The sequence below is a fragment of the Pundamilia nyererei genome, unplaced genomic scaffold, assembly GCF_000239375.1.
Source record: "Pundamilia nyererei isolate P.nyererei 1_Seehausen unplaced genomic scaffold, PunNye1.0 scaffold00092, whole genome shotgun sequence".
NCBI classification, from domain to species: Eukaryota; Metazoa; Chordata; class Actinopteri; order Cichliformes; family Cichlidae; genus Pundamilia; species Pundamilia nyererei.
In genome coordinates this window covers 1,732,481-1,746,220 of record NW_005187493.1, presented here as the reverse complement: position 1 = coordinate 1,746,220, position 13,740 = coordinate 1,732,481, and the positions used below count along the sequence as shown (strand labels likewise).

The following is a 13,740-nucleotide window of genomic DNA, read 5'->3' as shown; positions in this document are numbered from 1 at the left end:
TTGTGAACAAAACACAGAACACTGTGGCTTGTTTTCTGTACAATTTTTAAAATTTTATTTATAACAATATCTGTTATTTAGTTTGTAAAGTACTCCAGCAAAAATTAAACATTATTCTCTTTTCAGAAGAAAGTCTGCGCCTCCATGCATTGTGTACTATAAAAGCTATGTGTCATTTTTCATTTTAAAAAACCAAGGACTAATCAAAACAAAAGTCTGGAAATGCACATATGATTTAGCAAAAATGTCCTTTCGGTAAAATGATTGTACTTCTCTCTCAATTAAAGACAAAACATACACGACGGCATAAAATAACACTGGCTTGACAGGTAAGCAAAATAAAAACTTGTTATTGTAGTTACACTGAAGACTTGTGTTACTTTTCACATGCATTAAGATATGGCTGACACATTTCTGACAGAAGCAGCATTTTGGGACAGAGGCTGAGCGTAAGGACGTGTCAGAGCAACCAGAATGGTAGCATTAGCAGCAACAGGGCACAGAGAAGAGATGGGGAAGGGTTCAAGAAAGAAAACAGAAACGCTAAGGATCAAATGAAAATAATGCACTTAAGACAGAGTCATTACACAACTGTGAACATACAGACTTTGATCCTCTGAAGGCAAATTTACTCACAAAGCCAGATGGATGCTACCTGGTCTTTACAGAACAAAAACCAGGGCTGGAGAAGCAGAACACACATAGAAAAGAAATCTTTCCTTCCTTACATTTGACCATAATTGCAGCCTCTACAGGAAGACCAGAAAACAGACGCTAAATAGTGCAAAGATGACACTATCTATAAGTCTTCTATCAAAAAAGCCCCCGCCATTGTTAGCCAGCTGTTTTCTGGGCATGTACACACAGCCAGCTACCCACCCATTAAAGTATCACCCCATCTATTGCTTTACATCCGTAATCTCCATCCATCACTCTGCCTGGAATGTTTAATCCATAACCACCTTCCACGTTCTTCATATAACTGCACAATCACGCACCAACAAGCCTCTTTATCCTTTCTCCACAGCAACACATCAGCTCCAGCTGTTACACAAAGTGATAAAAACAAACATTTTCTTTACATCTTAAGGTATAAAGCCTACAGTATACACTATACCGTAAAATGTGATATTCTGTGCAAGGAAGACCACACAATCATTTTATGAACATTGTTCTCTGAGAAAGAAAGAAAAATACGTGGAAATACTGTAGTTGCCATCTGGTATTGACATTTTACATGTGCTATACACAAACGGTGCTATCACAAATCTGTCTCACACATTCTTGCCAAGAAGCTCGACAAGATGACAAATGTACCGATTTCAAAAACTTTGAGTTTTTGCCTTTTCCCGCTCAAAGTCGACACAAACAACAGACAGTTGGCACTGGTGAAATGGAACAATGTTTTTGTCTTTTCTATACAATTCATACAAAAATAAAAAATTAAAATTGCTCCAATGATAGCATTTCTTTTTTTTTTTTTTCTTATGATTTCCATGTTTCCATTTCATTTTGCACAGAGGTAGTGGCTATTTAGGTAAAGGGTAAGGGACGAAGTGGAAATTAAAAATCTCTCATAGAAAATGTTATTTGTTTTTGACCAGAGGAATCTCAAAAGAACAAAATATAATACTGCAATCACATACAAAAGTAGTCCTTCATTTTTGTACATTTTATACAGTGTTCACATGGTTTATCAATTTTCTCTCACACTTTTTATTGATTTTTTTTTTGTTCAATTTTTCTTTAAAAGGCAAGAATGGGGGGGGTGTTTGGAATAGCGTGATCCGGCACCAAGGTCTACGCCAGTGGGTCCACAAGGGGCTCCTCATCTCCACGGGATAGCAACTCCTTCTTCTCATCTGTGCTGGCCAGAGAGTTGCGGCTGTTGTGAGCTCCCATATACAGAGTGGCATAAACTGGGTTGGTGAAGTTAGTGGGCTGGAAGGAAGAAAAATGATCCATCACATCATGTTTAAAACACTGAAGTTTAGCATCACGAATATACAGTGCTGTGCAAAAGTCTTCAGTCATTCCAATTTTTTTTTATATTTTGCAAGATAAATGTGGAATAGATGCTGGATTTATTGTGCAAACATACATGGAAATGCAGTATAACCAGCTTTATTCTTCAACATACCAAGAACTCTCTTAGGCAAGCTTCTTCTTCTTGTAGGACATTCAAAGCTCGCTTCCATACACACTGATGACAATTTGAATCAAAAAACTGAAAATTTGGATTAATCGCTTCACCTGCATCTCTCAGGTCCTGTGTCAGGTCTTTGCTGAACCTTTCTTGTTTCTTAATTACATGACCTGCTGTTCATCAAGTGTTTTTAAGGACACACTGCACACCATGCTGAGAGATGCCAATTTTTGGGGCTAATAGCTTTTTTGGGAATCGCCTTGTTGGTGCAACAATACTATTTTAAGCTTGTCTGTGCTGTCTGATGATGATGTTTGTGACAGTCTGCAAATAACAAAGTGGTTAAAGATAAAACTGCTTCTTTGCTAAGTTGCTTGTTATGTGTAAACAGAAAACTGCTTCATCACTTGAGTTACGCACCTTTTTTAAACCCTTCAATGATTAATAGGTTGGTGTTAAGTGGCTTAACAAACAAGAAAGCATCCCTCTGAAAATAGTCAGGTACAAGGACTGGACTGAAAATACTAACTATTAACCTATTACTCAGGACATTTTTTTTAAAATAAAAACTGCATTATAATAGTCTGGCAACTTGCAAGAACACTATAAAGAAATGAAGAGTGACTGAAGTTTTGCACACGTCTATATTTTTCTCTACCTTGTCTGGGTCCAGAGTGAAGTCTGCATCTAGCAGCTCCCCAGCATCGTCATCAGGTTCGCCCTCATAGATCTTGTAAGCAGGGTTTCCAATCTCAACATTCATTGCCCCATTGGTCATCCTTTGGTGCTGGAAGCCCTTGGCCCTATACAAAATGACAAGGAGAGCAGTCATAATTTCATCTTTTGTTCAAGAGTAGAGCTGCCTGAAGAGTGCAAGCAGGGACACAGCCACATTACGACGGGAGGGGAGAGGCATTGCATGACTCTCATCACCATCCAGGCTAAGCCACAGCACAAGGACCAACACAAACCCAGCATTCATGTACAGGAGGTAATGTCAGATCCAGACATACTGGACCTGGATATCTTCCCAGACCCCCAATAAATCCACAATCATTCCTCTAAAATACGAATGAAGTATCCATGGCTAAGTAAATGCTGGATTTTGGGAAGTTGCATTTTCCAGTCAGAGCTTGGAACAATGCTACTGGACTCTCCATGTCTCGCTATAAGAGACACTACCACAGCTCAAACCACAACACAGTACATTATGGCACAATATGATGGACAACAATATGAAAGACCTACAGCACTGGCTAACACACAGACAGATCTATTCATTTAATCTTTTCAATAGATCTGCCCTGGAGCCCTGCTTTGAAAGAGAATAACTACACAGGACGGACACTGTAGGAGCGGGATGACCTACAGCCTCAATGACCATCAGAAAAAAATGGCACAACACTAAGGACCAAACACAGCACAGGAACTCATGGTTAAGGGAGAGGCAGGGAAAGAGAGAGCCTCAGAATGAAGAACTGAAAGAGGGCATGGAGAGAAAAGTGTAACCCTGGCAGCCGTTACCGCAAGCGTCTGGAGCCGGTTTTTCCGGGCCGGCTAGACCTGAGGAGCAGAAGAGATGTCATTACAGAGGAGGAGGGTAAAAGTGCAGATCGAAGAACGGAAAGGGGGAAGAAAAGGGGGAAGAAAAAAGGAAACAAAAAAACAAAAAGAAGAGGTCAAAGTAAATCAAAGTTTTGAATGTCGTGTTACTCACCCTCTCATCCTTCTCCTGTACCAGAACAACGCTCCTGCAGCCAGGAGGATCAGCAGCAACAGCATCAGCACTGCAATCAGTATGGAGACTGTGCCTGGACACAAAGAATTAAAAACAAACAGCCTCATCAAACAAAACTCAAGAAACCTCTGTTATCAACGTCACAGTGGAAGAGCTGACTCACGTCCGCCTGAACCTGAAGCATCACTACTGGCCACAGACTCACAGCGATGCCCTTCCCAGCCAGGTGAACATCTACACACGAACACAGACACCAATACAAGATGACACAATAAAAAATATGTAATCTATGCAGTATTATAATGACAGAGATATATGCAAACAGAAATATTCATGCACACTATGAAACAATGCAAAGGATTTAACCAAGACTGATAGACAACAAATATGAATGAATGCACTCCTCACATGCACTTTGGAAGGCGAGTATTGGAGTCTATAGAGCACTGGCCATTTGCACAGTACTCGTTCGTATCGCACGTGTAACAGCTGGGCTGGACTCGGCCATCTGTGCAGCTATAGAAAAAAAAGAAATTGAGCAAAATGTGACAGCTTCACACATTTATGTTTCTTTTCCGTTAATCTGAGGCAAATTATAAGTGCTCTTACCGACAGGTGAAGTTCACCACCGATGTCAAAGTATTGCTGCGGATGCACTCGCCATCCCGACAGTAGTGACACCTGTCAATCTCACATGTGCTACCGGTGTACTGGGGCTGGCAGCGGCACAGTTTGGTGCCGCTTTCGCTCTCCAGACACGTTCCTGCGTTCAGACAATGGGCTTCGCAGGTTCCTGCACACACGGGCGCACACAAATAAGCACGTAGGTGCATTAATTCCTGGCCACATCATAAAGGCTCATTTCAACTGTTCTTTTTCTTTATTTCAATTTTAACAGTTTGAAACTTGTCGCGTCACACAGACAACGCAAACACTCACTGTACTGGCACTGGTCGCCAAGGAAGCCAGAGGGGCAGTTACAAGTTGGCTGGTTTCCAGCGCTGACCGTACAATTGCCTTTATTCCGGCAGTAATTCTCACAAGTGTGCAGGTTACAATTTGGTCCTGTAAAGCCTGTCAGGCAACGACAGGTAGGAGAGCCTGTGGGAGGACAGATACATGAAGAGAAATGAAGGGAAGGATGGGTGGGGAATGGAGAAAAGTGTGCAATATTTTACTGGGCCAACAGAACCATGAAGGTAGCCTATAAAGCAATATTTTAACCCAGCTGTTAACTGCAATATATTATAAATATAGCAAAGTAAGCTACGTTTTCATATCTAACCTGTAGGGGAAGGTGTGCATGTGCCTCCATTCTTGCAGTAGTCCCTGCATTGGTCAATCTCGCATCGATCTCCTCCATAATTAGGCTGGCAGCGGCACTTGGGCTGCTTGTGGGCATTTAGGAAACAGCTGCCGCCGTTCATACACTGGATTAAGCAGGGACCGCTAGGAGGAGCTGTAGGCGACAAAATCCTTCAGTAGCATGCATATACATACATATACAAGGCAGTGCCTGCGTACATTCTGTGTGTGCGAGTGTGTACTTTCTGTCTGTGGACTCACAGATAGGAGACAGCGTGGGAGTAGGAAGCTCTACACATGTGCCGTTGTCCAGCGTACGTCCGTTGGGACAAGTGCACACAGGTCCGCTGGGGCTTAGCAGGCACAGCCACTCGCATTTCTTCCTGTCGCAGGGATTAGTCACTGATAGAAAGAGAGCGTGAGAACAAGAATTAAAAATGGGGGCGACAGCTGCTTCAGTGCACTAACTGATTAAACACTGCTGCTGCTGTTTGAACTTTTGCTCTTTTCTTTTTTCCTCACACTCACTTTCAGGTTGTTTGTAACGGTGATACAGGGCGATATCTGTGGCGTGATTTATTCCGGTTGTCAGGTTCTCGATGGGGCCTTTGCCAAATTTGTTCACCCGGAAGACGTAATTGTTGATGTAGGTGACGCCATAGATGTAGTCCTCAAACACATCGATGCTGAAGGGCTGATGGAGCTCTGAGTGGAAACAAAGGTGTAATTGGAACGGATTCCTGACTAATAAAGACGGATCGATCAGAAGTGATTACAAGAAGAGCTGTAGAATGCAAATAGATGCCACGCAACTGTTTTTAATGCTGTTTACAGCCACGATGGCGTCACTGCCGTTCAGCTTCACGCTGCAAATCACTGAGAGTTTAGCGTCAGCCCAGTACAGACGCTCGTTAAAGTAGTCCACCGCCAGGCCTATGCACACACAGTAAATTAGAGAAAGTTTAAAAGACGAAATACTCAAACTTTATACTAACTGCAGGCAAGATGAAAAGAAAGTGTTGCTTTTGTATAGCTGTGTGGTTTACCGGTTGGCCATTGAATGTTTTCTTCAACCAGAGTCTCTCTCATGGTTCCATCCATAGCAGCTGTTTCAATCTTGGGGTGGTTGCCCCAGTCGGCCCAGTACATTTTCCTAATGAATGAAAAGTAATTTCTCTGATGTCAACACAATTAAAACACAGTGTGCATTCTTCAAACTCCTTTCTCCGATATGACTGCATATTACGCCTCCCACAAACCACTTACCCTCTCTGGGGGTCAACTACAATTGCATGAGGCTCATCAATCATGCCTGAGATCAGGGTTTTGCGGTGGCGTCCTCCACTTATCTGGGCCACCTCGATCACATCTCTACCAGAGTCAGTCCAGTACAAGTTCCCTGCCACCCAGTCCACAGCGATGCCCCGGGGCATTTTCAGATCAGGAATCTGAAAACAAACAAGAAATTGAAACTGCAACAAGAATCTATAAAACTGGACAAATATTCTTTCTTTGTTTATGGTAGATCAGATTTCTGTAAGCACGCAGCAAGAACACACAAGAAACACAAAGTTACCTCAAGGCTGGTGATCCTGGAGTCACTCTGGCGTCGGTCGCGGTTGTTGTTGCTGTTGGGGGACGAGGAGGAAGAAGGCAAATCGTAGGAAGAAATGCGTCCCGTGTGCCAGTTGGTCCAGTAAATGCGATTCGTCTTCACGTGCAGGTCCATGGCATCAATGCGCACGTTGGCATCACCCTGGAAGATCTGCTCATAGTGCCAGTTTGGCATGGAAGGGTCCAGGCTGCGGATTTCATTGTCATCAGCGATGTAGAGGACTTGTCTCTGAGCTGGGGATGAAGAGCAAAGTGAGTTCTGGTATAGGAAGGCATTGAAATAAACACAAAGAATGTACAGTGTATAAATAGAAGCTACTTTCTGCTTCTCCCTTGCCACAAGGGGTCGCCACAGCAAGTAACTCTGCATATTTGATGTGGCAGTTTTACATTTCCTGATGCAACCCCAAATGGGATTTGTGTCTCTGGCTGGAATCGAACCAGCAACCTTTTGCTTGTTAACCAAAACAACAAACGAACTCAAAACATTGCTGGATTAGGTTAGAAGTACTTACTATCAGCTTTGCATGTGTCATTGATTCTGCTGAAGTACTTGTGGCAGCTGCACTTGTAGGAACCCTTAGTGTTGTTGCAGATGTGGGAACACACTCCGAACTCCTTGCACTCGTTCTTATCTGTGAAACACCCCAAAAACCACATGACACACAACGCAAATACAAAACGCCTTAGAGTTGTAAAAAGACACATGAAAAATGAAGCCAGGGTACCTTGACATCTGTTACGTCCACTGGATGTGAAGCCAGGTTTGCAGGAGCAGAAAGAGTCGGTGCCGTTGACCACGCAGTGAGCTTCATCTCCGTCTCCACACACCGTCCTATTACTGTGACAGTCATTCAGCACTGTGTCTGCGGGCAAGGAAACGGGCAGCAGGCGGTCAGAGGGTGAACACTGCCAATGTGACAAATTCACTGTGGCCCAACATACCTTTCTTACTGCAGTTGACTTCATCAGAGCCATAGTCCTCACAGTCGTTGAAGTAGTTGCAGCGCAGAACTGAGCTGATGCAACGGCCGTTCGAGCACCCGAACTCGTCCTTTTGGCACGCTGGTTTGGAGGTACTCCCTTTTGGAAGAGAACAAGGGTCACAGAGAAGTTATTTTTAACATGTTACATATGAAAAATTAACCATAACAAAAGTCTTACATCCAATTGCAAAACAATACGCAGCTTTTATCTGACGTTACAGTATGTTACTAAAACCCTGCCCTCCTTATCAATCCAATAATAAATACTCATTTTCAAAAAAGCACACTTACAGCAGTTGAGTTCGTCACTGTTGTCCCCACAGTTGTTCACACCATCGCACCGTTTTGATACAGGTAGACAGACACGGTCGTTATGGCACCGGAACTGTCTTGTGGGTGGACACTGGAATTTAACTGAAGGACCAAAGGAGAAAAAGCATTAAGGAACAGGAAAACCTCTATAAGAGCAGGCTATCAAATGGTCTCCTGTAATTCTAGCAATGTGAGGAATGCACTGGTTCTCACCACACTGTTCTGGGTTCTCATCAGAGTTGTCTCCACAGTCATCCTCACCATCACACATCCAGCCCAGTGGTTTACAAAGGGTGTTGTTGCACTGGAACTCATCCTGGGGGCAGTGTCTACCAGCTGAAACAAAGCGGCGAGCGCTCAGTCATCATCGGTCTTAGATGCTGATATTTTAAGAATTAGCTTTGTTAGAAATAGCCAGTGGTGGTACGATGACGCATGCTTCTTACCGCCGCTGTCGCAGCTCTCTTCGTCACTGCCATCCATGCAATCGGGATCTTCATCACAGCGCCAGCGGAGGGGAATGCAGTGGCCGTTTTTACATTGGAACTGATCTCGGTCACATTTCACATCACAGCCATTCTGAAAAGAAAAAAAATGAATTGCTTTCATTATAGCACGTCAGATTTTAAACCAAAAAGTTCCATCAGAAGTTAAAATGTGAGCGATACCTCATCTGAGCCATCAGCGCAGTCGTGGTCCCCGTCACACTTCCAGCGCCCTGCAATGCAACGCCCGTTTGTGCAGGAAAACTCGCTCTCGGAGCACTGGCGAGGCACTGAGGACACAGGGACAAGCGCTCAGAATGGGTGTGAGCATGATTAAGGAGCAAGGAGAGTCAAAGCAAGGAGCAAGGAGAGGTGTAAGGAAAGGAAAATAGAAGAGAAAAGGCGGGAATAGAGCAGACTGAAAAAAAAACAACACAAGAAGCTCTGTTGAGAGCCGGACGTACGTGGATAAAATAAGTCAGATAGTTCATATCACAGGGTTGGATCGGTGGGTACAGAATCGGGCATGTGTAACACGGGAGCTAAAAGAGCTACGGGGATTTAAAAATAAACAAATAAAATGGAAAAAAAAATACTGGCAGGACTAAAAGAAAAGCCGGGGGCACACAAAGGGCTGGGTAACTGGTGATAACACCTACCTCTGGCTCACAGCAACTGGCCAGTGTGAAATGCAAAACAGACATGAGATGATGTGAACGTGAGATGTGCAAATGGCCGTAAAGCCATCGAACTTAAAAACAAATTAAATCTCAACCATGCGTGTATAAATATAAGACACAAACGCCGAGTGACAAGCGAAACCCTGCTCACCACTAAAACCCACTCTAATGGAACAGATTACTTAACAATTATATTACAAATCACTGTGCGTCGAGGGTGGGTGAGAGTGTTAGTGGGCGCCGTCCCATCCAAAAGTAAGAAAAGCTGGGGTGACCTACCACACTTGTCTTCGTCTGAGTTATCACCGCAATCATTGTCGTAGTCGCATTGCCAGCGGCCAGGCACGCAGCGGTTGTTTTTACAGCGAAACTGGTAAGGCTCACACGTCCGCTCATCTGTACAAAAATACATATTTAGCACAAGTTTCCCCTCATCGCCAGCATCTTTTATCTTTATTCACCTTCCAAAACTCTTTCCTTACCACACTCCTCCTTGGGTTCATCCGACGCGTCCCCGCAGTCATCCTCTCCGTCACACTTCCATCGTGCCGGGATGCAGCGGCCCGAGTCCTTGCAGCGGAACTCATCCACACCGCATGTCATCTGAGCTGCAACAGAGGAGACTGACTGGATTAGACCCTCAAAAGTAGATATGGGACTTTACAGGCTTACTCCCTCCTAACGGATAAACAGGTCACGCCTCCTTTACTGATGCTGTAAAAAGAATTGCCTGGGTTTTAATCAGCTTCAAACTCGACAATAAAAGGGTGAACGACGACATGATAAAAGTCTAGATGCAGCTCTGTTTCACTCCGTAGTTTTAAATTTCTCTTTTAAACTCCAGCGCAATATTCTCCACATCCAGATTTCCTCTGGTGCTGACATTCACAGCGTCTCATTAGTATAATTGGTCAGATTCTATTACTGAGCCATTTCATTTCGATGCGGAGGAGACGCTCTTCATAAGCAGAGCAATTGTTTTGGTGTTGTAATAAAAAGAAAGATGTCTTACTGCAGTTGGCAGGCTCATCAGATCCATCCACGCAGTCGTTGTCCCTGTCACACACCCACACCCGTGGGATGCAGCGCTTTGTGATGGTACACTGGAACTGGTTGGGGGCGCACGTTACCTCCGCTGCATATGAGGCAAACAGATGGGCCCATTTACTTCATCACACTACATAAAGACAAGCTGCTCTCCATTTGAAGAATTCACATGTTAAAAAGCTGCAGTGTTTGGGTTCTGCTACCGGCTCCTTCAAACTGCAAACACGGAGATCCTGCTATAAAGGTGCTAAAATGCTCATTTTGACCTCTGGATACTACAACTGAACAGTTCATGTAATCTCTCTCTAGGGAAAATGAAATGTCCTTAGCAAATGCCATCCCAATTACATTATGCAACATAATTTGGCCCAAGGGCTTCGTTGCTAAAGGAAAGGTCAAAAAGGACAGAGATCCTCCGGGGAGGGACACAGCGTTTAGCAATTTCCCATCTGCTTAATAGTATAGTGGCCTAAGTGAGGCAAAAGAAGGACGGTTATGGCCTCTCTGCAATCAGATTGGTTCATCCTCTGGGGACAAATTTGCTACAAGTGACGGAGACAGCTTGCTCCGAACCAAAGTGTTTAAGATAAAAAGGCAGTCACACCGTAGTGAACAGGAAAGGGAGACACTAAGAAAATAGCAGAGGAACTAATGACTTACGGCAGTCTTTCTCATCCTCTCCGTCTCCACAGTTGTCCTGCCCATTGCAGCGGAAGATGCCAGGGATACATCGACTGGGGTGGGAACATTTAAACTGACTTGGCAGGCACACGTGGATGTCTGAAAAACCCCCAAACAAATACAATAAATAGTGATTACATGGGATAAAGACTGTCAGTTCTAATTTAGACTCTCTAGATATGTGTAGGTGTTTGTACCGCAGTTGGCTTCATCAGAGTTATCCTGGCAGTCATTGTCTCCGTCACAGATGTAGGCCGGGTTAGTACAGATGCCCGTACCACACTGGAACTGGCCTGGTCTGCACCTAAACTCAGCTACAGGGAGAATACGTGGCGCATTATTAACCAGCATAATCAAAACGTCAGCCTACAACAGTAATGTGTCACGACTGCTACGTCGGATCACTCACGACAGTCTGCGGGCTCATCTGAGTGGTCACCACAGTCATCTTCAGTGTCACACTTCCACCAGAATGGGATGCATTTGTCGTTTTTACAAACAAACTGAAGGAAAAGAAGAAAAACAGATGATTTTTTTAAAATATCTGGTATTGTGATGTGTCATCGTGTTTTAATACAGGCAGATATGCTTTTACCTGACTGGCGGTGCAGTTGGACAAGCAGTGTTTGCCATCGGCTGCTAGGTAAAAGTTGGTGGGGCAAGCGCACTTGTAACCGCCTCCAGGAGAGAGCAAGCACAGGTTACTGCAGCCTCCATTGTTTGTCTGGCACGGGTGGCCTTCCACTGAAGAGGAGAGACATGTTAACAAGGAGAACACAGAGCAAATCAGACAGAACCAGAGCACAGATGAAGATTAACATGTGGTTGTTAATGACGGGTATCTTTGTCCTACCATCAGGTTGGCGATATGGGTGGTAAATGTGGATGTCCATGGGTCTGTGTAAGGTGCTGATCAGCATGGTCTTGTTGGTCCCCAGAGTCTTGTGAGCTCTGTTGATGGACTTTGTTTCCCAGTCTGTCCAGTAGATGTACTCCTCAAATAAAGTCATGGCAAAGATGTGGGGAATATCCTGGGCCAGAACTACAACGTGCAAGCATAAAGACGGAGAATTTAGCCACAAAATCAACACCTGACGTTGCTCTTGTGCGTTTATGTGTATGTTACCTATATGTCTGCTTGTTCCATCCAGGCTAGCAAACGCAATGTAGTCCTCCCGAGCGTCAGCCCAGTAAATGCGGTCATTAATAAAGTCCAGAGTTAGACCATTGGGCCAGGTGATCTTATCCTCCACAATGACGCTCCTGTTGGTGCCATCCATCCCAATCCTCCCTATGTGGGGGTTGTCACCCCAGTCAGACCAGTACAGGTACCTGTGAAGGATATTTATAAGGTTTACTGATTAATAGCAAATCTGAATTTAACATTTACAAGGTTCAAGATGTCCTAGACATTCAACCTTCTTATTTTGTCAACCTTTGATATTTTGTCTGACAATTATGCGCTGACCATCAAAAATGGTTAATGTCTGAAGACACTGAAAAATACTTCATTTCTATGGATTAAAATTCACAACTAAAAAGATGGAAAACATTTCTGTGAGCTTTTACAGCAGCTGACCGGTTAAACTAGATACAAATTTTCACTGAAAACAGGAAGACTATCTTACTAGAGAGTAAGAATGAGAAATGTATTAAAATTGTGCTTTTTAAGGCAAGAGACCAGTGACAAAGTGCTCTACAGGAGTTTCATCAAACAAGATCAGGATGGAACACACATGAATCTAGTAAGCGAGCTTTATCAAGCTTACATTTTTTTAAATGTTACTAATTGTAGGAATTGTACAAAACATTTTTGAAAATAAATCTTATTTTGCCTGCAGTTCTCCAAAGCACCACAAGAGGTATTATTACCCTGTTTGAGAAAAACTGATTTAGAGTCTCATGTTCATTTCACCTCATGTAACCTACAGATGTAGGTTACTGACTACAACAGATATTGGTAAAGTGAGCCCTTCACTTCAAACAGAAACCTACAAATTCTTCTTCCAAAAAGAAAAAGAAAAAAAAAACCTTCTCTGTTAGCACTTTAGGAACATTTTGCAGTGTCACTCTTACCCGTAGCGTACATCCACAGCCAGAGCGCGAGGCTCCCTCAAGCCGTTGTTGACCAGAACTGTTCGATAAGCTCCATTCAGCTTCGACACCTCAATAGTATCCCGTCCTTTATCACACCAGTACAGGTTTCCTCCCACCCAGTCGACTGCCAGGCCGTCTGGGTTGCTGAGTGATGTGCGGTGAAGAACCTGACAAATGAGCAGGCAGTTTTTATTTTCTGAAAATGAATGCGTGTCTTTGGCTTTCACTGCACATCCAATGTACACACACACACACGAACACATTCATCATTTTGAATATAGTTTACATTTCTAGCATTTATTAGCAGCACATTTTATTTCTCTTCCTCTGCCAAGACGCTTCTATGCTGACCTGAACATTGCTGCCATTGATGTGCATGCGTCGAATCATGCTGCCCTGGGTGGTCACATCTGTCCAATAAATCATCTGCTGGCGATAGTCGAAGTCTAGAGCGACAGCATTGTTCAAGCCCTGTCAAGGCATGGGAACTGCATTAGTCTGTTGTGTAGATAAACTCCAGCACTTTCCAATCACATCAGCAGGACTGAACCTGCAGGGCTCACCTGTTTGATTAAGGTGTAGTTAGAGCCGTCCAAGTTGAGCTTTCTCAGGTAATAGCGGTTGGCAAAGATGAGGAAGGGTTCTTCAT

At 43.8% G+C, this 13,740-nt stretch overlaps 1 protein-coding gene across 2 annotated transcripts in view; it reads right to left on the bottom strand.

The window, feature by feature from the left end:
- Nucleotides 1–1,460: 1,460 nt before the first annotated feature.
- LOC102196276 (low-density lipoprotein receptor-related protein 1-like) overlaps nucleotides 1,461–13,740 on the bottom strand; it is a 97,097-nt gene continuing 84,817 nt past the window's right edge. Inside the window, exons 57-90 of one of the 2 annotated variants that reach the window (XM_005739581.1) lie at nucleotides 13,655–13,740; nucleotides 13,443–13,562; nucleotides 13,071–13,258; nucleotides 12,121–12,326; nucleotides 11,848–12,036; nucleotides 11,590–11,738; nucleotides 11,404–11,497; nucleotides 11,192–11,308; nucleotides 10,974–11,093; nucleotides 10,279–10,401; nucleotides 9,749–9,874; nucleotides 9,546–9,662; nucleotides 8,770–8,876; nucleotides 8,548–8,680; nucleotides 8,315–8,437; nucleotides 8,081–8,203; nucleotides 7,749–7,886; nucleotides 7,532–7,669; nucleotides 7,319–7,438; nucleotides 6,766–7,037; nucleotides 6,456–6,637; nucleotides 6,236–6,342; nucleotides 6,003–6,122; nucleotides 5,718–5,894; nucleotides 5,451–5,591; nucleotides 5,170–5,343; nucleotides 4,824–4,985; nucleotides 4,494–4,677; nucleotides 4,293–4,400; nucleotides 4,048–4,118; nucleotides 3,864–3,957; nucleotides 3,671–3,709; nucleotides 2,805–2,949; nucleotides 1,461–1,941 (exon numbers count right to left, since the gene is read on the bottom strand). In XM_005739581.1, the coding sequence (XP_005739638.1) occupies nucleotides 1,801–1,941; nucleotides 2,805–2,949; nucleotides 3,671–3,709; nucleotides 3,864–3,957; nucleotides 4,048–4,118; nucleotides 4,293–4,400; nucleotides 4,494–4,677; nucleotides 4,824–4,985; nucleotides 5,170–5,343; nucleotides 5,451–5,591; nucleotides 5,718–5,894; nucleotides 6,003–6,122; nucleotides 6,236–6,342; nucleotides 6,456–6,637; nucleotides 6,766–7,037; nucleotides 7,319–7,438; nucleotides 7,532–7,669; nucleotides 7,749–7,886; nucleotides 8,081–8,203; nucleotides 8,315–8,437; nucleotides 8,548–8,680; nucleotides 8,770–8,876; nucleotides 9,546–9,662; nucleotides 9,749–9,874; nucleotides 10,279–10,401; nucleotides 10,974–11,093; nucleotides 11,192–11,308; nucleotides 11,404–11,497; nucleotides 11,590–11,738; nucleotides 11,848–12,036; nucleotides 12,121–12,326; nucleotides 13,071–13,258; nucleotides 13,443–13,562; nucleotides 13,655–13,740 (4,634 nt within the window). In that variant the 3' untranslated portion in view covers nucleotides 1,461–1,800. The remainder of the gene's footprint in view (nucleotides 1,942–2,804; nucleotides 2,950–3,670; nucleotides 3,710–3,863; nucleotides 3,958–4,047; nucleotides 4,119–4,292; nucleotides 4,401–4,493; nucleotides 4,678–4,823; nucleotides 4,986–5,169; nucleotides 5,344–5,450; nucleotides 5,592–5,717; nucleotides 5,895–6,002; nucleotides 6,123–6,235; nucleotides 6,343–6,455; nucleotides 6,638–6,765; nucleotides 7,038–7,318; nucleotides 7,439–7,531; nucleotides 7,670–7,748; nucleotides 7,887–8,080; nucleotides 8,204–8,314; nucleotides 8,438–8,547; nucleotides 8,681–8,769; nucleotides 8,877–9,545; nucleotides 9,663–9,748; nucleotides 9,875–10,278; nucleotides 10,402–10,973; nucleotides 11,094–11,191; nucleotides 11,309–11,403; nucleotides 11,498–11,589; nucleotides 11,739–11,847; nucleotides 12,037–12,120; nucleotides 12,327–13,070; nucleotides 13,259–13,442; nucleotides 13,563–13,654) is intronic. The other variant, XM_005739583.1, reaches the window with a different exon arrangement.